The sequence below is a fragment of the Leptonychotes weddellii genome, chromosome 13, assembly GCF_054177405.1.
Source record: "Leptonychotes weddellii isolate Sample4059 chromosome 13, ASM5417740v2, whole genome shotgun sequence".
NCBI lineage: Eukaryota > Metazoa > Chordata > Mammalia > Carnivora > Phocidae > Leptonychotes > Leptonychotes weddellii.
In genome coordinates this window covers 22,170,356-22,191,214 of record NC_138381.1, presented here as the reverse complement: position 1 = coordinate 22,191,214, position 20,859 = coordinate 22,170,356, and the positions used below count along the sequence as shown (strand labels likewise).

The following is a 20,859-nucleotide window of genomic DNA, read 5'->3' as shown; positions in this document are numbered from 1 at the left end:
TCTCTAGTCTTGATGTTCTTCCGCAACTACGATCTGCAGTTCCAACTATCTGCTCCTTATCTTCCTCCCTGTGTGTGTTCCACTGGAAACTCCAAATCTGACATGGCCTACATGGCCCTCACCCACCAACTGCCCAAATTTGTATTAGAGAGCCTGCCAACACCCTACTTCTTATCCCCACATCCCCAAGTTCTGTCCACGGTCAAGTTCCAGCAGTCCTGAATCACCAGAACACTGCTGCCCTATTCAGCCCTTCCCAAGCTCTCCCAGATCACTGCAGGTGCTTAGAACCTGAGGGTCCAGCTCCAGACACACCTTCGTCCCAACATATCCTACCCACCAGCCAGAGTCTTCTCCAAATACAAACCTTATCCAGCAACTCCTTGTGTAAAGACTCGTGAGTCCTCATGGTCTATGGCAGAAAGCCACCATCACACATAGTGAGAACACAGGGAGCGGCAAAACCAGAAGTGAGTGGGGGGCGCGGAGAGACAGCCTGGGCATAGGAAGGACAGTGGGGGCGGGGGGGGGGCTGATGCCAAAGGCACACTTGACAAAGGGTCAAGTGCCCAGTCAGACTGCAGCGGAGAAACTCCCACAGGGAAAGAACCAGAGGCTAAAGGCAGGTTTGCATTTTAAAGACATCAGTGATTCATCCAGTCGGTTGTTTCTAAACACAATACTGACTAAATTGTAATTCACATACTTTCTAAAATGGATTTCCAAGACGTTCGAGTCAGGGGTAGTAGTTACCACATGCATGATGATACAGTTTCAGGAGTCTAATTTACAGAAATCATTAATACTGGCTTTTTCTCTGAAAAAATCTATTAACTTCTAAGGTCAAGAGAATGTATTAAAGCTGCACACGGAACTCTGAAACCAGATTCAGCAGTAAGAAGACTTTAAAATTGAAGCCCCTTTCTCTTGTTTCAATCAGAAGCTCCTCCCTGGGCCCCGTGCTAGAATTTGGGAAAGAACACAACCAAGGTTTAATCTGGAGAATTTGCATTTTATCTTAAAAGCTAGGTTTTAATTATAGGTCTTGGCTATTGAGACTGCGTTTGGAAATGATAGGATATCTGGGGTGGAGAGGGAGAGGAGTTTGCTGAGACATCAACTCTAAGAAAAAGCAAGAATAGAACCAACAAGAAATACTGATGGTTGTACCACCTACCCCATCTACCCACTGGGACATGGGGCCTGGGCTAGACAGGGACCTCCTTGTCTCAGCAGGGTCCCAACTATAGACCAACCTGAAGCCTCAGTGAAAATAGTTACGTGAAGCTGTTGCTTGACTGACAATTCATGCAGAAGAATGAATGTATGAGAATGTGTTTTCCTTAACTAACTCCAGTTACACTTTAGAGGCCCTGGGAAGTCTATTTACGAGCTGAGTGACCAATAATGCACAACTCCAGCTCATCTGGGGGCAGTCCTGGGAAGCAGCATCCACAGGGGCCTTTCTGAAAATCTGCTCCCTCCAATCAGGAAAACACTCAGATGGTACCTTCAAACAAACCAAGCACTTGCCTGATACCCTTTGTCACTTATGTGGTACTGTCTGCTATTCAAGGCTATGGATAGATTTTTAAAAGCCGGAAGCAAATCTATTTGAAGAGGGATTAAAAGAAGTATGAAAACGCTTTTTACAGACCATTTGATAGTTTAAGAAAAATGTCAATTGCAGCTATATGCATATACATAGCTGTTACCTTGGAAATCATGTCTGTTTACTTCTGTAAGAACACAAAACACCTTTCCTTTAGAACAGACGCACGAAACTAAAGACATGCTCGAAGAACCATTTGATTGGAATCTCTTGCCCAGAACCTTATCTATGAAACCTGGCTGCAGACCTAATAAAAAATACACTTCCTTTTCGGGCAGTTCTCTCACATGGGTACTGCTGCCCTTCGGGGGAAAAAGCTCCAATTTTTAGGTACAAAATATTTTGTTTAAAGGGGTTTTAAATGGGCTTTGGAGGAAAAGTCTCAGCACTTTTTTTCTTTTGTTGTTAAAGACAAAGTTGGACTTTCCTGTATTGGAAAGGGGATGATATGGTTTTACCGACTAAAAAGTTCTTATGTGGTTACTATTCTAAATATTTTTGGAAGTTTTTTAAACTACCAACGCCAACTGATCTTAAATAGGAAGCACTTCAAACGCCCTTGAAAGTGTTATATGAAAAATAGGTTTAAAAATACGTTTTAAATTGGAGTATGATTAACAGCAGCATATTAGTTTCAGGTGCACAATATAAGGATTCAACACTTCTATCCGTTACTCAGTGTTCATCATTAAGTGTCTCCCTGATCCTTTATTTCATCCCTCCCCTCACCCATCCACTGAAGAGAGAAGCTATTTGCAAGTGATATGGGAACCCAACATCAAAAATAACCAGGTTTAAAAAATTTAAAGAGGGGCGCCTGGGTGGCTCAGTCGGTTAAGCGGCTGCCTTCGGCTCAGGTCATGATCCCAGGGTTCTGGGATCGAGCCCCACGTCAGGCTCCCTGCTCAGTGGAGAGTCTGCTTCTCCCTCTCCCTGCCTCTCTGCCTACTTGTGCTCTCTGTCAAATAAAGAATAAAATCTTAAAAAAAAAAAAAATTTAAAGATTCAGAGGGCCCAGTTTTCCAAAAAAGACACACAAATGGTAAATGGACACATGAAAAGATGCTCAATATCACCAATCGTCAGGGAACTGCAAATCAAAACCACAATGAGGTATCATCTTACACCTGTGAGAATGGCTAAACTAAAAAACCCAAGAAATAACAAGTATCGGCGAGGAAGAGGACAAAAGCGAACCCTCACGTACTGTTGGTAGAAATGCAAACTGGTGCAGCCACTGTGGAAAACAGCATGGAGGTTCCTCAAAAAATTAAAAATAAAATTACCACATGCTGTAGTAATTCCACTACTGGGTATTTACCCATAGAAAATGAAAACACGAAATGGAAAAAAATACGTTTTAAAAAAGCAAATGTATTTGCTCAAAGTGGAATGTGTCTGTGACCCACAAAGACCACACGAGTGCGTAAACAACAGACACACATACAGTGTCATTCCTCGAGGAGTTGAGGTCAAGCCGAAGTCGGAGGAAGGAGACCCAGAGCACACGCATCTGGGCCTTGTCTAAGGTACGCCACTGTGACTCTCGGACCTCAGGGACTGCTATGGCCCAGGGTAGGTGGCCTTGGGCCAATACGGTCTCCTCGACCTCTGTACCAGATTGGTCTTGAGATCCCTTCTGCTGGGATGAGTGGAGAGCCAGCCTCAGGACTGCCTGCCTGGGAACCACCACCCAGGATGGTCCTGGCTGCCCAATGCTTACTGACAAACTCCACATCCATTGCTTGTCACTCTGACCTACACGCAGGGCTGCCCTGGCATAGGAAATCTTAAATATGTGCTCCTTTCGGGATTCTTTTTTTGGGTAAAATATTGTTTTTATAATAAACACTGAGAAGGAGAAACCTCCACTTTTAGTACCTAAAACAAATCAGTCTGTTAAGGACTTAAAGTCGTGTTTTAAAGAGGCATGTCCTAAGTCTCCATTTATAGCTCTCCAATAGCGGAGAAAGCAATTAGCTACGTGATAACCTCTTAGCATAACTGGCTTTCCTAATTACATTCTCATTTTTTTTTTTTAAAGATTTTATTTATTTATTTGAGAGAGAGAGAGAATGAGAGACAGAGAGCATGAGAGGGAGGAGGGTCAGAGGGAGAAGCAGACTCCCTGCCAAGCAGGGAGCCCGATGTGGGACTCGATCCCGGGACTCCAGGATCATGACCTGAGCCGAAGGCAGTCGCTTAACCAACTGAGCCACCCAGGCGCCCCTAATTACATTCTCATTAACACTGTTTTATTTCACTGCTCTTGGTGGGAGCCTTTGGCTGGTAGGCTACATGGGAGTCTTCCATCCCATACCGCTTAATTATTCACAATGATTTCTTAATTTCTTATCAGGGGTGTCACACAAAAGAGAAAAGCTAATAGGTGTCCCATAAAATAAAAATGCTTTAAGTAAAATTATGAATTTACATACAGGATTTGAGATTTATCTATGCTCAGGGAGATGAAAACCACCACAAGAAATGGGCACTAACTCCATGCCCCAGGGCCTTGCATCTTTCTAGGTCTTTATTTTACACTCCAATATGGAGTTGGAAACATAAACCTCATAGGACTGCTGTAAAAACAAAGTTCTACAGATGATACGAGCTCAGTGAACAATGAGCTTCAAAACCGCTACCATGACAGGTGCTGCCAGACAAGTCCACCTGTCCGAAGGATTTAAAGCACAGGGAGAACCACTCTTTGATTTATAGCTGCAGTCTGCGTCGGGTCCGTCTGCGGGTTTATAGGGACCTGGTTTCGATCTTTGCTTTTTACCTTCTGGGATTGTCTGCAATGGGCTCAGGGTGGAGAGTTCTCAGCCATCCTCCTACTAGGGTCTGGTAGACCTGGAGGCCCCTCCTGGTTCATCTCTGAATGCTGTGAGAGGCTGGGATGGGACTGCAGGTTGGCAAGAAGGTCACTGGTTCTTAAAAAGATCAGCTGGTAAAGGGGAAAGCTAGTGTGCGGCAGGTGGGTAGGGAAGAGAAGGACCGTTATCTTTTAAGAGTAGATCCCAGACCTATCTTACAGTCCCAATTTAGGAATATCTACAGACTTTTAATGTGCATACTCTTTGAACCATCCACTTCACTTGTAAAAATTTACCTGACTGATGTAATTGCACAAGCGAAGATCTATGCAAAGGGCATTCATTACGGCCTTATTTCAATTAGCAAAATATCAACTGTTTAAAAAAGAGAAGAGATACATAGTCGTGTGGAAAGACAGCAAAGATCTAAGTGAAAAGTCAGAGAGAACTATGTATAATGTGATTCATTTCAAATCTTACAAAGATGTACCAATATGCTTGCGTATGCAGAATGGTACCTGATGAAAAGGTGGGTCAAGGAATGGCAGAGAATGCTTTCAAAGCTATTTAAATTGATGAGTCTGTATTCATGTCTAATAAAAACCCAGGACCTCCAACCTAAAATGATACCCCTGTACAGAAAAGAGCTAACACAGCAAGCTTGAGACTGCTACTCCTGGAAAGGCCTTGGCTGGGGCCTGGGAACTTGGATTTGGGGAGGGTTTTCACCAGACTCTGGTAAGAATGGTTCACTGGGTCCGAATGGTTTATGCAAACAATATGGTTTACGCTGAACACCTGCCTTCCTTCTGAGAGTCTGGAATTTTGGTACATGCTAGGCAAAGGGTGCCTGTGTAACTGACTCCCCATAAAAGCTCTGAGCCTTGGCTCAGACAAGCTGCCCTGGCCGATACTTCACATGACAACACCCTGCTGTGGGAATGAAGCACAGGGGTGCCGCGCCTTTCCCAGTGGCTCCCCTCCTGGGAGCGTGGGCCTGGTTTCCCCTGGACTTCACCCCACGCACTGTTCCTTTTGTTGGCTGCTTTGTAGCCTTTTGGTCTAATAAGTCACAGCCTCAAGTGTAACTATCTGCTCAGAGGTCTTGGACTCGTCTTAGCAAATAATTGAATTTGGAGGTGGCCTTGGGGACTCCCAACAAATTCTTTTTTTTTTTCTCCATACTACCTTCTTGACCTTCACAGCATTACCAAAATCCACGGGACTGTAAGATCCAGGTTAACTATATGTATTCATTACCACTACATAACACACAAATACCCAATAAAGGGGAAAAAATGTCAGTTACTAATCCGCTGGAGAGATTCCTCTTTTACTTTTTAAGATTCCTGAGAGACACTCAAAACAAAAATCAATACACCGGCAGAACCAGACACTCTCTCCCTCACCCACCCCTCCCTTGTGCTCTTACCTGAAAAGAGGAACTTAGAACAAGACAGTGAAGTTTCTCAGCCTCTGAGGCCACTGTGTCACTCACAGAGGAGGCCACAAGGCTCTAAGCATCTAAGAAACAACGAGGCAATGTGCTCCAAGAGCTCGGCCATCCACTTCCTCTCTCCCCACCTCCCCTTTTGAAGAATGCAAAAAGTCCTATGACCCACCATGAATGACAGTGCCACAGACTTGGCAAGCTGAGGGGTTAACCTTGTGCTGAATCCCAAAGTGATACTCACATTTACCCAGATTTCCCTCCAGGGCGCCTCATTCCCAGGTGTTGCAGATCTCCTGAGAGGACCCTGAGCCGCCCATATGCTGGTACTGACTCAAAGCCGCCCTAAACCCATCGCCTGGGGCCATGGGATTTAACGGGCTGTACTCGCCCTTCTGTCCTTCGGTCCATTGTGCCGGGTGTATTTTCTCCATTCCGGCATCTTGCCCTATTACATTCATCTGAAGCTTATCACCAAGAGCCATCAATCTGCAATTTCTAGTGTTATCAGGCCCCTGCAGCCAGTTCGGGAGCAGGAGGTCTGGGAGAAAGCCTCGCAAATCCCGGAGAGTCCCTTTCGGGGTTTTCTTGGAAGGGCTGCCGCCGGCAGAAGCACGAGCATCGGTGTGTCGGCCCTCGGGAACCATGGTGCCCAGACCCAACCCCCCCAACCGGGCCCTCTCCCCAGGCCTCCCCTCATTCCAGCAACCGTGTGAAGACCTGCCACGGACAGCCCACTAGGCTGTAAGCGCCTACAGGGCAGAAGGGGTCTTACCGACCTTTGCCTGCTGCTGGCTGTGTCTGGGCCAATGCCCACAACACAGGCGCTTACTGTTTGTTTACTGAATTGGTGCCTTGTTTCCTCTGCCTGTAGAATGGACACAATCTTTCTATTATGCTCATGAGAAGGAAATAAATTCTGGAGATAAATCTATTTTGGACACTATTAAGTGTCCCTCAAATCCTACCCTCTGTTCCACTGAACTTTTTGCTTATAGGGAGGTTCTGTAGGTGCTACACAGAAATGAAATGTACAGATGCCAGGATTTGAGGGCATCCAAGTAATCCTACCACCTGCAGGTAAGAGAGGACGACAAATGACTGCCAGTAACGTTTTCCTTGCTACACTCACTGCTGTCCCCACTCCTGACAGTCACCTTTCTCGTGCCCCCACCCCTCACAATGTCATTCTATTAACTGGTATCTTCCCCAGTTGCCCCTGTCCTTCACCATCTCCTGCTTTCTTTCCCCCACGGGGCCATCCTCAAATGTTTTCAGATGGAAATAACGTACAAGCCCCTTCACATTCGCCCTGCCTGGCATCTCTGCCTTCCCCCACGCTCCGGGGTGGGACCGACGCCACCCACACCCAGGGCTGCTGGGTCCTGCTGTGGACGTTTGTGCTCTAACACCCCACCCCTGATGCCCTTTACCTTGCTGGCCTTCAGGATGTTGATCTGCTCTTCATACACCGTGTCTCTGTTTTTCTCCAGAAAACCATCTGAAAGGTACTCCACCTGGGGCCCCAGAGGGAAACAAAAACAGGAGTCAAGTGCTTCAACCTGCCCAGGCGCCTTCCACAGCTACCTGAGCACCTGAGTCCTTTCATCTCATCCATACAGTGTTTTCTGACGAGTGGTGAGTAGCTGGGAAACCCACAGATTCCCCATTTAGAACGCAAACCCAAGATGTGATCAGGATTTATATAGAGGAAATTGAGTATTCATTTTGTGGAAAAACATTATTTTAAAAAAGGGGTTCCCGTAAGATGACCTAAGGCCTCCTTTGGGTGCTGAAAAGGCTATCAAATTTTGTTTTTGAAGATTTTAATTTGAGAGAGTGCGCACGTGAGCTTGTGTGCATAGGGAGAGGGAGAGAGAAAAATCTCAGACTCCACACTGAGGACGGAGCCAGACTCGGGGCTTGATCTCACAGCCCTGAGATCATGACCTGAGCTGAAAGCAAGAGTCAGATGCTTAACGGACTGAGCCACCCAGGTGCCCCTGGAGTCTGCATTTTAAGGAGACCCCAGGTGATTTATGTGCAGATTAAAATCTGGAAAGCATGGGCTAAGGCAAACAGAAGAGAAATCCATGCAGGAAAATTCTGTGTTCACCAGGTCCCAGGAAAGGAGTCACCCAAAGAAGAGCGCCATCCTGTTCTCATGCTTGTTTTCTCTCTCCGGGGTAGACTCACAACTGTTTTACGTGCTCCTGTCCTCCCAGGAGACCCTCAATAAATATTTGTCGAGCACATGATTGGGGAGCTGTAGCCCCCCTTCCCACCACCTGGGGCTCTGCCAACGTAGTGACAGTTTGATGTATCACAGAGGGCATGTGGGAGGGAAAGAGAGGGTAGACAAAGACCCTAAGAGACTTTCAGGCCACTTGAATTCAAGAGAGACCACTCCCTCTTAGCCCTGAATCTCTGTAGGGTGGGGCTCACAGAGCACCCAAGCCCACGGAGAGACTCACCTTATCAGCAAAGTGGACGACAATGAAGGCCGTGTTGGACATGCGGGGTTTCTGGAAGTGTTGGCTGCCAGAGTGCCGATCATAGAGCTTCTGAGCCCAATTCTGGTCAGTTCCTTTGGGAACCTGCAGAAACACGTAAGAGGACAGAGTGCTCTGTGAAGAGGAAAAAGCAAGCAGAGAGCCATGGCAGAGGGAGATGGAGTCCACCAGTAAGTCGAACTCACGGGGCTGGACCCTAGCTGGACAAGGAAAACAAGATTTGGCCACAAACGCTTTGGATCCCGCACAGCCTACTCTCAACCCCGCTGGGTGGGCTGGCTCCAGTGGTGTCCCTAGGAATGCGCTGAGCCTCAAAGAATCTTCTGGTTGACAGAGGCTGATAGGGTTAGAGGAGCATCAGTTTGGAGCCCAAGGTCACAGGAGCTGCGTCAGAAGGAATCTGAAAATGTGTCTTCCCTCCAGGTGGGCCCGTGACTTCAGCATCATGACTGCCATGCCCATCACTAGCTCCACGCTCCTGCTCACTCAGCCCAATGCCCGCAGCAGGAAAGCCCACCCTCTGTGCTCATCGAAACACCACTGTCCAGGCTCAGCTCAAGTCTGCCCTCTTCTCTGAAGGCTTTCCTGGCAACTCTTGATCTCACTTGGAATTCCTCACAATTAAGCTCTTACAACATATGCACTAATACAGTCCATCATTGGGTTTTGTGTATTGCTTCATTGCTACAAAGTGTAAGCTCATTGGGCTCAAGGAATTTTGAGGGCTTTATTTATTTATTTATTTATTTTACCTGCCCTTCAAGGAACTTGGAATTGGGTTCTGGGCACACACTGGGTATTAAGGACCTAGTGAATGAGCTATGCAGTACTTTCTCTGCCCTCCCCAAGTTTAAATTTAAAAGTTTCACTGCATTGGGGCGCCTGGGTGGCTCAGATGGTTAAGCGTCTGCCTTCGGCTCAGGTCATGATCCCAGCATCCTGGGATCGAGCCCCGCATTGGGCTCCCTGCTCAGCAGGGAGCCTGCTTCTCCCTCTCCCTCTGCCTCTCTCCCTGCTCATGCTCTCTCTCTCTTTCTGTATCTCTGTGTCTCAAATGAATAAATAAAAAAATCTTAAAAAAAAAAAAAGTTTCACTGCATTAAGCATTCTGAAGGGCAGCCCCTTTCAGTACCTTCAGAGCTGGCTTCAAAAGTGAAGCAGCAACTTACTTTGTTGAAAATACAACACAGAGTCACTGTAACCACCGTTCAAATTGTCCAGGATGATGGTCCTCCTCCAGGGGGGAGGTGTGCCCTCCGCTGTCATCCTTGAAGACCACTGCACACAGCCGTTCCTCAGTTATGCCTCACAACTGGGCCTGCCCTTTATTACTTTATATTGTACATTTGGACGAGGCAGGGTTGAAGGTGACCCTTACAACAGCCATGTAAAAAGGGTTTTGTTTAGTAAACCAACAAAATCTGTGGCATAAGAAAAATGCCTACACACTTAAGAACAAATTTCTAAGTAAGCAAACCAGATTTTTCTCCATATTCAATTTAGTGTGACCATTATTGAATACCCAGTGCTAAGTGCTGTAGGTAATTCAAGAAAAGAAAACTTTTTCTTGACAGAGGCTATTAATTGTGTCGAGCAGACAAAATACACTGGATTCTCAGCACTCTTATGTACACTGTTTTCTTTGGTCTTCAAGCATTCTGTGTTTAGAAACGGCAGGTACAGGGGAAGGAAAGGATCAGCCGCGTAGGGCTGTTGGAGTTGAGGCCAAAGGACAGGAACCCGGCAGAACCGGGGCAGACAGAACAGGAAAGGTAGGATGTGAAGACAAGACTCACTTAGGTCAACACACTTGCCAGCTTCCAAAATCATCTTGTCCTGACAATGAGAAACTGGACTTCTGTTAGTAGACTTCGTAATCCTACATCTTCCCTAATTCAGCCTGGCATGAATCAGTGACCAAAGCAGGAAAACGACATGTACCCATATTTCCTGACAAGGGCATTGTTTCTTAACCACCACCCTCAGCCTTCTTTGAGGCTCAATGGAAAGTAAGGGCCAGTAGGAATTAACAATTAAGATTCTCAGATAATATTAACAGCGAATGCCCATGGCACTTATTATTGGTCAGTTTTCCATAATTTTAGATATATAGACTCATTTAATCCTCACAAGAATCCTATCAGCTAGGCACTATGTTTATACAGTTTTACTGATGAAGAAATGGACACAGAGAGGTTCGGTAACTTGCCCAAGGTCACACAGTTGGGAAGCAGCAGAGCTGGGGTTCAAACTGGGCCAGGTTGGCTCCTGGAGCATATGCTCCCTGCTACTGTGCTTTCCTGCCTGACAAGAGGTTTAAAAGCAGCCACGAAGATGGGGTTAGATGGAAGGCACTTATCTCCAAAAAAGATTCGAACCAAGCATAGGAAGAAGAAAGCAAATCTTGTATTTTGATAAAATCTGGGTTGTGGTATCAGTAGCTCTGGAATGTGCTGAATCAAATCCTTTAAAAAATACTACACGTGGCCTTCCTCTCTTCTCAAAATAACATGAAGAGGAGCCTGGATCCTAGCTCTGTCCTCATCTACGTGGGGACTATCCCTCAGAGACTCAGTTCCCCCGACCTGCAGCGTTGGCCACTGGTTGAATCAAAAAGCGCAGGTTTGAATGCATATGAAATGCCCAGAATAGGCCAATCTTTAAAGACAGCAAAAAGAGAGGCTGCCTAGGGTGGTGGGGAGAGGGGGAGTAACTGTGGGGGAGGGGCTCTGCAGGTAGGGGGTGGGGAGTGAGTGCAGGGGCAGGGGAGAGTGACTGCTAATGGGTTCAGCTATTGTGGCGCGACTGTGAACAGACTGCTAACCAGCGATTGTAGATTTTCAATGAGTGAATTTTATGGTATGTTAATTGCATCGCAATAAAGCTGTTAAAACGCATTAATGCCTGATTTTACTCTTTGTTATTGAAATTATAAAATTAAAATAAGGAAGAAGGCGAGTCCTCAGGCTCCCCAAGCCCCTCTCCCCCAACAGCCTGCATTATAAGCCCAGGGGCTCAGGGGCTCGGTGGCACCAGGGGCAGAGACGGTGCCCTCTCAGACTCCTTCCTTCGCTCCTGGCTGCCACCCCCAATGCCTGTTCCAGGATTTTACTTTTCCACCCTCACAAAACGCCCCTCTGTGCGCTCAGCAAAACACCAATTCCAGACCAACCCAACTACCCGTGGGTCCGTCCTCACACCTGGGTGTCTGAGACCACATGTCAACTCCTCTCTCCTTCATCAAGTCCTGCTGGTCATTTAGTATCATTCAGTATTACTGCCAAAAAAAAATGCCATCACGTTTCACCGTGAGCGGGCATCTCTGTGGATGAGGACACTGCCCAGATCTAAGCAGGGAGCTGGCCTCAACGACTCCCCTCTCTCCAGGGCTGGTCTCTGAGCTTCCCTGTTGACAGGACAATCATTCCCCTCCTGGCCTCACTCTCTCCCAGTGTCCAAGCCGCCCCTTCTTGCACAGGACGCATTCCCTCGAGGGTGCCAACCAAGCGGGAAATCCGAGGCCTGCTTTACATCCAGAAACTCCCGAGCATCCACAGCTGCCAGACCCTCCTCCTTACACTTCTCCCCACCTGGGGCCTGTGCACTCACCCCTGCCTCCTGTGGCCACGTCCACCTGCCTTTCCTTTCACCAGCCTCCTGTCACAGTCATGCCTGCCATGGGGGAGGGGGTCAAACCTACCACCTCTGCTACCTCACCTCATCTCCCCGCTAAGTCGCAGAAGCTAGGCTGCTGCCCAGACAGCTCCCCGACCAAATTCTCTGACCCACAGGCTTGCTGCCAAAGGCGGGGGCCCCCCGGAGCCCCTGTGCACCTCCCAGCAACCCTTTGTCTTCCCTGCCTGGACCACATGAGGAAGCCTCTCTCCATCTCTCTTCTCTACCTCGCTTCCACATGGCAGTCGGCGACGTCCATGAGAAATTATTCACACCCGATCACACCTGTCCCTGCCTCCCAGCCCCGAGTCCCCGGAGCCTTCAGAATCAAGTCCAAACGCCCTCTCTGGACAGAGCCTCCCATTCTGATGGTTCTTGCTTTACCAGCTTCACCTGCCACCACCACGGGGTCTGGACAGTCCGGGCCACTTCAAGTTCTCTCGGTGTGACACTCCCGTTGCGCAGAACGGCACCCCCACTTCCAACCTCTCTGCTTCAACGGCCCTTTAGGGGAGGCTTCTCCCCACAACACTTTCTCCTCAGTCACCTGGTCCTGAGCGTTCCCACTCTGTCACCGTGGGGATGGCTGCAGCACTTGCCTGAGCCCTCGAGGTGCGCTGCGTGAAGGGCAGGGACCCAGGCCGTCACCCAGGAACGCGGGGTTTGCCGGGCAGGGGCACGAGCAGAGGTGTGAAGGCCCCTTCACCTCCCTCGCTCCCCGGTTTCAACCTGTTCACAAGCACACAGGACAAGGAGACCTCCGGGGCAACGGACCATGAACCCTTGAGCTTAATACCGAGTAAAGTCTCCTGCGAGCGGGCTGGACCCAGGCGAGGAAGCCGAAGGGCCTTCCGGATCCTGCCCCTCCGCTGCCTCAACAGCGAGGTGCAGAAGGTCGGCCCCCGCTGCTGGCTCTTCAGGCCAGCTCCCTAAGGCAAAGGAATCCTACTCACCCAGGGCAGAGCCTGCCTCCTGCCTCGGGATTGCCCTGTGGGTCCCCAACACCCACTCCCCAAACTGAGAGCGTCTGTAGTGCTACTCGCAAGCATTGCTTCCAGGGGCCACGGTATCGCTTTCAGAAAATCCCTGCTGATGCCAACCTGTCACTTCCGAGGAACCACGCGCTGACCTCTCCTGTCCCATCAGCCCTAACTCGTGGTTTCCTCCGAGAGCGAGGGCAGAGAACACCCGGTCTGAATGTGGGGTACGTCGTGCAGCAGCCTTAGAGAGCACGGGGGACGGGAGAGGTGAAGAGCAGCCTGGAAATAAACATTTCCTGTAAGCAAACACCCTGTGTCCTGCCCCCTTGGTTACTGACGGAGCGGCTGTGGGTTTGTGGCGTGGACGGGGGCTGACTACAGATCCAGGACTATAAAAAGGCTTTTCCACCTGAAGGAGCCCTGGGTGGTTTAACTCCTGCTCCGTGAGTACTGCTGCAGCTGCAGGCACCCATCACAGGCTCCGGGGCCACCCTGCCTCCATATTTCTAATTTAAATCCCAGCTCACTGGCTCTGCCTGCCGCTGTGTGTCTTCTCCAGGAAAAGTGACTTTCCCAGTGGCTGCTTTTATAGCACGAATCTATCCTTCACGTGGCTTTGTGTCCCGTCACATGGGGGTCACAGAACCCAATTCTTCACGGTGCAGTCCCCATTCTTCGTTCTCATTCTGCAGCATGCGCCTGAGCCGCAGCGGAGGAAAGGAACTCCGTCTGCGGCAGCGCTGCAGTCCCACAGGACAGTCCTGAGGGCCACCACGTCGCCTAGGTATGGCCAACTCCGGGGGACCCCCTCCCCCGCTCAGGCTCAGAGCCAGGGCGCTTCCAAAGGGTGCAGCAGGCTTCCCTATTTTGTAGCGTTGGGCTCATTGCAGTAGGATCTCCCTACAGGAAAACACACCCTTTTAAGGCGTAGAAGGCCATGAGGTCTGACAAAGGTCCCGCCTCCTGTTGGTTCACCCTCTATCTGCTCCGAGCCGCCGTATCACATCACACTGAATCACTCTCAACTCCCAGAGCACTTAGCTCTGGGAGGAAAAGGCTCCACACTGGGGTTTTGTAGTCCTCCTTAATGAGGTGCTCGCGTTGCCCACCACTCCACTTTCCCGCTGAGGATCTCCCACCACCCTGGGAAGCACCGGCTCCCAAGCCTGTAGGACTCCGGTTTCCCCTGGCTGGCTTGCCTCCCACCCTCAGGACAGCAGTCTGACCTCCCTGCACCTGTGTTCCTACCACTCTGACTTGACATTCCTGGGACCTGTTCCCTTGGGCAGTGGCACCCCTCAGATCCTCAAACCATAAGCCAAAGCAAACCCACCCCACGTGGTCCTTGATTGTCTGCTAAAGGCAGGATAAATCACTGGAAATCAATTAGGCAGCTGCTTGATTCACAGAATCCATCATCCCGAAGCATTAGGCATTTTTCTAAGAGGTGTGTGTACACAAGGAAGGGGAGACCGTGCCCCGGGGCTTTATGTGACAGCGCTTAGAAGAGCTAAGGTAGAGCAGTGCAAGATAAACCACCTACTTCGTGTGCCTCCTCAGAGCCTCATCGGGTCTTAAGCTTCACCCCTGGTGAGGGGACTGAGGAGCTGGAGTCCTGGAGCCAGGGCCCGGGGTGGACACAGGACACGGTGGTGCTTTTGGGGCTGGGGTGTGGGGTGGGAGGAGAAGGTTGCCGATAGGAGCACGCATGACACTGGAGGAGGGGAGCAGGGCCCCGCTGAGCATCAAAGCGGGCTGTTGGCAGTGGACGCTGAACCCAGAGAGTGAGTGAGTGGGGACCACAGGGCACGGGGAGGGGAACAACACTCAAGAGTTGGGGCCATGATTTCGGTCATTTAGCCAGCTGTGCTCAATGCAGCGACCAGTGTCCTATCAGCTTTACTGCTACCTCAACAAGCTGAGCATGCCTAGGCACACGCCTGCCACACTGAGGAATGAGCCCTGCCCGGAGCTGACTCAGGACAAAGCCCACAGCTCTAAAGCAATGCTAAAAACTGTGGATTTCAGCATATTTCACTCCCTCTTCTACTGTTCCATTAACCATTCCTTTCCGCTGTCAAAGACAATGAAATAGGAGTAACCTCCGAGAAGGGAGGCACCTCCTTCTCCAAACCATCAAGCCTCACTCAGCCCTTCACAGGCAAGATGTGGGAGGCCAGAAAATAAGAGCAACTGGGTTTTTTCCTTGCAATACCCAGAATCGTGTGGTTTATACATGTTTCGATGTGAGTTTCCACTGCTGGAGGAATGTACCCTCTTATCAGCAACCAGCAAACTGGGTGAAATGCTGAAGATCATCGGATCCAACCCCTACTAATTCATAGAGCAGGAAATGGAAGGCCAAAGAAGTTAGGTGATCAATAAAACCCAGATCCTCGGGGCACCTGGGTGGCTCAGTCAGTCAGGCGTCTGCCTTTGGCTCAGGTCGTGGTCTCGGGGCCCTGGGATCGAGCCCCGATTGATTGGGCTCCCTGCTCAGTCGGGAGCCTGCTTCTCTCCCTCCCTCTGCCCCTTACCCCCCCCCCCCCCGCCCACTCATGCTCTCTCTCTCAAGTATACAGATCTTAAAATAAAACCCAGATCCTCCTGCCCCACATTTCCAAGGCTGCCTGGCTCTCCCCATGCTGGCCATTCAGGACATTCCTGTCCTACAAAGTAGAATCCACAAAAACCTAGATGGGGGGAACCTATGGACCTCATCTGCCACCAAGCTTGCCGCTCTATCACTCATAATGCATCTGGCATGACAAACATGCCCCTGGGCTCTTGATCTTCACTCTCTGGGGATGCCTGTCTAGAAGTTGGGGTCTTTCTCTCAGTACCTAGGATATCTGGGGCACCAAATCCACACCACCGTTCTATTGTGTCAATCCATACCATCCATTCTCTGCCAAGAGAAGTACACATTCATCAACACAGCTACCTTCTAGCATGTAGAATGGACACCAAAGTTTCTCTCCGCACGCTAAAGGTGGGCTAACTGCACATGCAATCCCAGCTCTGAGACCTCCCATGCTCCCTTGCAGCACGCAGCTGTCCCCGGCACCTCCCCCAACCCTGGAACTGAACTAATACGACGAGTGCATCATCAGTTTTACCTTACACTCTTCATCCAACAAGTCCAAGATGCCCAGCTTTGCTTCTATGAGGTCAATACAAGGTTGATTATCATAAAAATCAATCAAGGTCCAGGGGATCTGCTCCTTCATATATTCTTCTTGCTCTAGTTTGAATACATGCTACGGTAAGAAGCGAAAGGTCAAGGTCAGTGAACTGCAGGCACATCCCGACGTTCATCTCCCCTGAGCTTCAACCACATGAGCTTGGAGTCCCAGAGAAGGGTGTATACCCATCAGAAAAGGTTTGGGCACTAAGTCACAGTTGTGACTGCAGAAAAGGAGCTAGGTTCGGTGACCCCCATTTCCATGTGAGCCCTTCTCTAGAATACTCTAGTAATCAACTGGCTTGCAGTTCGGCAAATACCCCAGAAGCCCAGGATCAGGAGGCATGGGAGTCAAAACCAAGGGGAGGATCATTTACCCTCTCAACCCAGCTGCCCCATCCAGACTTCCTCCCGAGCAGCAGGGACTGCCTTCCCAAAGCTGGGGCACCACCAAGACACTAAGAGAAGGTTGGGGCGGAGCTAGCGCCCGCTGACACTGGGTGGAAGAGAAGTGCCCCAGGCTGTTGCTCCCAGGGCAAGATGTATCCCCACCCCTACACCCCAGGTCCAGGAGCCGAGCCTACCGAGTTGAATTGCTGCTGCAGCTTCTCGTTGGCATAGTTGATACAGAACTGCTCAAAGCTGTTGACCTCAAAGGTCTCAAACCTGCCGAATGGAAAGGGAGGACAAAGGGGCATTCGTCTTACCGAAGGAATCACTGGAACTTCCAACAAGGCCACTCTCATCTCCTCTCCGCCCCCATCCAGCTCCACCCTCAACTCCAGCACAGAAGTCCCTCACACAAGCCTGGGAGGGGGGCATTCTGCCCTGAGGGGGTGCCTTCTCCCAATTCACACAAAGGCCCCTCATGGGCTGGCAGTGTCCCCCCAACCAACACAAATGACTCGCTATTTAACCAATCCCCTATTATAGGACATTTTGGTTCTTTTCCGGATTTTTAGCTGCTATCAATGCTAGCAAATGTTGTATATACATCTTTGAACTCCCGATTCTTTCTGTGGGACGCTATCATCCTAGCAGAATCACCGTGTCAGAATATGGTTTCTTAAAAGGTAGAAGGAAATTAACTTCCAGAAAGGTGGAACTAATTCATGTTATCACCCCACACCCGCCCCAGCCTCCCAATGCACGCAAGTGTGTCTGGTTGTCCTAGTATTGGTTAAGGAGGTTTTGGTTTTTGAATTCATCTTCATGAAGTTCGAGTTTACACACAATTCGACGACCATCAGATGTGCAGCTTAGAAACTGGCAGGAGGTGGGGAGAACTGATTTGGGGTAAGGTGTACAAGACCCAAGGCAGGAAGTCAGGAAGGCAATTATTACTGCAGTAATGATCCCAGAAGACCCAATCGGGGCGTGACTTCAGCTGGTGGTGACTGAGTAATGAAAAAGGATCCAAAGACACTAAGGGAGGGAAAAATGAGAGGGCTTCAAGCGACCAATGGGGCACGGAGGCGAGATTCACTCCCACAGCCGGACAGACGTGGTAAAGCTCGCCAAGCCAGAACAGTCTAGCAGGATCAGCGGCGTTAGCTACAAATGAGTGGGGCCATTTTGTACACTGGGCAGAGTCATCAGGCCGAGGCAGTGGAGGGGCAGAAGTGCAGGAGGAAGAGGAGGCTTCTCCTCATTCACACCACTGTTGGAATGAGCACCTACTGAGAGCTCAGCCCCCAGAAGCTTCAGGAACCCTCACTCACTCAGTGCCACAACAATGTCATTCTACAAGTGGGAGAGACTAAGGCATCAGGAGACTGAATAATCTGTTCCAAATAAGAGTCAGTATGCAGAAGAGCCGAAATGTGAACCAGACTGTGATTTCTGAGGGCCACACTCTTAAGAAAAATTTCACTAAGTAAAGGAGAAAAAGATCAGGGAAGGGCAGTGGACAGGATTCTTCCCAGGAGCAGGAGCATCAACAAGGCACCTGGGGGGGTGGGGGGGTGGGGGGCACAGGCTTCAACCTCCCCATAAGCTTAAGTTTTACCCCCTCATTCTTCAGCATAGGCAAATGAATTTTCTCAATCTCATGTGAAATTATGCCAGTCTTCCCCAATAGATTGTACTCCCTAATTACCACTCCTAGATAGAAATGTCGGCGCTGCAGGCTGGTGGTATTGGAGAGGCAGCAGCCAATAGAGAATAAATGCACCAGCCAGCCAACAGGGCCATGTCAGTGCCCAGAAAACATCAGGCTTCTCGCACCTCTCGCGCCCACCTCCCCCGCCAAGGTATGAGGCATGGAGAAGTGGAGAGTCATTTTGAGATCAAAGGAGTCAACTGTTTGGAGACGACCATATTAAAAAACAGCCTTTGGTCATACCCACATAGGAGAAATAATTGTAAGTTAATAAAAGAAGATCACAGATGCAATGTCCAGGTAGGAGCTGCGCTCCAGGCCATGCAAGAGAGGGCACTGTGCCGGCTGTCCTGCTGCACTGGGGGCCCCCTCAGTCCAGGTGATGGCCCTAGACATGGAGTTTTGTCACTTAGAACCTCACTTCCTCCCCCACCCCCATCGCACCCCAACACAGGTTGCTGACACGAGCAAACCCCCAGAGGAAGTTTAATAAAACCTACAGGAAAGATAAAAGAGTCACCCTAGCAATTGGCCAGATAATAGCGATCGGGTGTTCGCGCAGGGCTTGGACTGAGCTCCACAGATAAAGGATTCGAGAATCTCCCACTTGTCATTTCTTAAAGGTTTATGTTGGTAGCACTCCACCAAGAACATTCTTATTAATTTGAGATGGCCTAAAATTAGCTCACAATTTCCCTATTTCTAAGATAGGATCTGGTAACAATTCCTCTGCCATCTAGTGTAATTACTGTCCTGTCTGAAGGGCCAGAGATGAATGAGGGGTCTGGGGAGCTTGGACACTGTCTAAAAGATAACAGACCTCAGAAAGGCACAGCCAGGGAGATAGGGCAACTTCTCTACAGTAGGATTATATCTGTAGTAATTCTTCCCATCACCAGAGATGATTTTTTAAAATAAACACAATGGATCAATTTATAGTTCACAACATTAAACTGTCACAAAGAAATTTATATACTAGAGGGAATTGGATTTCTCCTGTACAATCAATGTTGAGAATATTTAGACCAGAATCCTTGGGTGGGAGAAAGGCAAAACAGAGTAAGACTTGATGCTGAGACCCAAGGTCTGTATTCCTGGTGGTACAAACATCACCCCTACCTTCACTAGCCTCCTATCCCCGAAACGTCGAAGAGGATAGAATTTCCTTCTGGCTCTGCTCCAATTTCAGGGTGTGGTAAGGGCCACAAATGTCCCTAAAAATAAGGTAGTGTCTGCTGGAAAGTGAAACTGCAATAAAAGGAGGTCAACCAGGCCCTCTGAGTTAATTATTAACCTCCACAAACCTCTTGCTCCAGAGCAGAGGCCATGCGAGGCTTTTACGGGCTGGGAAACAGCTCTTCCCCTGGAGCATGGCTCAAAGGAACCCAGCTTCTTAGCTCAGTCTCCTCTCTCTTACCAAGACCATGCTCTACCCTTCTACCAAAGGTCAAATGACAAAATATGGGTTGTAGGTTGGATATAGAGCGGGGGCTGCCAGGGAATGATTATTAAAAGTTGGACAAGTCCTGTCCAGGACTTTCTCTCCTGAAGCCCATGAAACCTCACAAGGGCACCCTGTGGTCTGTTCACGAGGCCAGCCCCTCTGATCTCTTTACTAAATAATCTGGGGATGCTGGCCATACCCTTGAACTCTGTTCTTATGCTTCTCTGTGCCTAGATGCTCCCACACAGGATTTGGTCTTCAGGTAGGGCACAGTACTAGGTGCTGCTCACATCCCAAGGCCAAGAACGGTTATTCTTCTGGAGGACCTAAGTCCCTTTACTTTGCAGTGTGCTCCAATTCCCTGCTCCTCTTTGTGCCAGGAACCCCGGTGTGGGACAGAAAAATGCCGACCATATGGAAATCCTCTCCCAGCCCATCAGTCAACTGTCTCAAGAACTGCAAGGGCTGCAAAACACCTATCAGGAAGACCACAGGAACCCAGTATATGCAACCTCCCAAGGAACAGAGATTTGGTGCGTTATAGGACTTTAATGGTGGGTGAGCTCATAGGGGTGACAGCACAGACAGAGAGAACTGTGACTTTTATCTGAGCCTTAAGAATATGTATGGGTGTCTGGCTCCAGGCACACTCCCAAGAGCTATGTCAGAGAGATTCTGGAAGGTTGAGATGGACTTTAGGGCAATCTGAGTTACAAGGCTCCCCCAGGAGACTCAAAGATTCCAGGGCAAACCCAATGGCTTCAGGGATCTGCTAGATCTGACAATACTGGGGCCAGCCATGTGTGTTTACACTGAAGATGACATGTCCAGGGATCTTCTCGGCTGCCCACACCTGGTCCACTGTTTATAGGCTGGAAGGAAAATGTCACTGACTTTTCCCCCTCCGTTCACCACAAAACCTTTTCATACTGGTCAGAGAGGAGCTAGGTAGTCTTCTCTGAATAACTAAATTGGAACTATAAAACTAAGTCTATTTTGAAGATGGAGACCAAGAAAACAAAATATCCATTAAAATGAAGGCAAACAGTGGGCCTAAGAAATTTAAGATATATCATTAAAG

General features: G+C 49.2%; 1 protein-coding gene across 1 annotated transcript in view; it reads right to left on the bottom strand.

The window, feature by feature from the left end:
- The window catches only part of MYO5B (myosin VB), a 278,618-nt gene that overhangs the window by 94,291 nt on the left and 163,468 nt on the right, over positions 1-20,859 (bottom strand). The window contains 4 exon segments of the mRNA XM_081802529.1: positions 7,315-7,398; positions 8,356-8,478; positions 16,169-16,309; positions 16,818-16,899. Coding sequence (XP_081658655.1) covers positions 7,315-7,398; positions 8,356-8,478; positions 16,169-16,309; positions 16,818-16,899 — 430 coding nt within the window.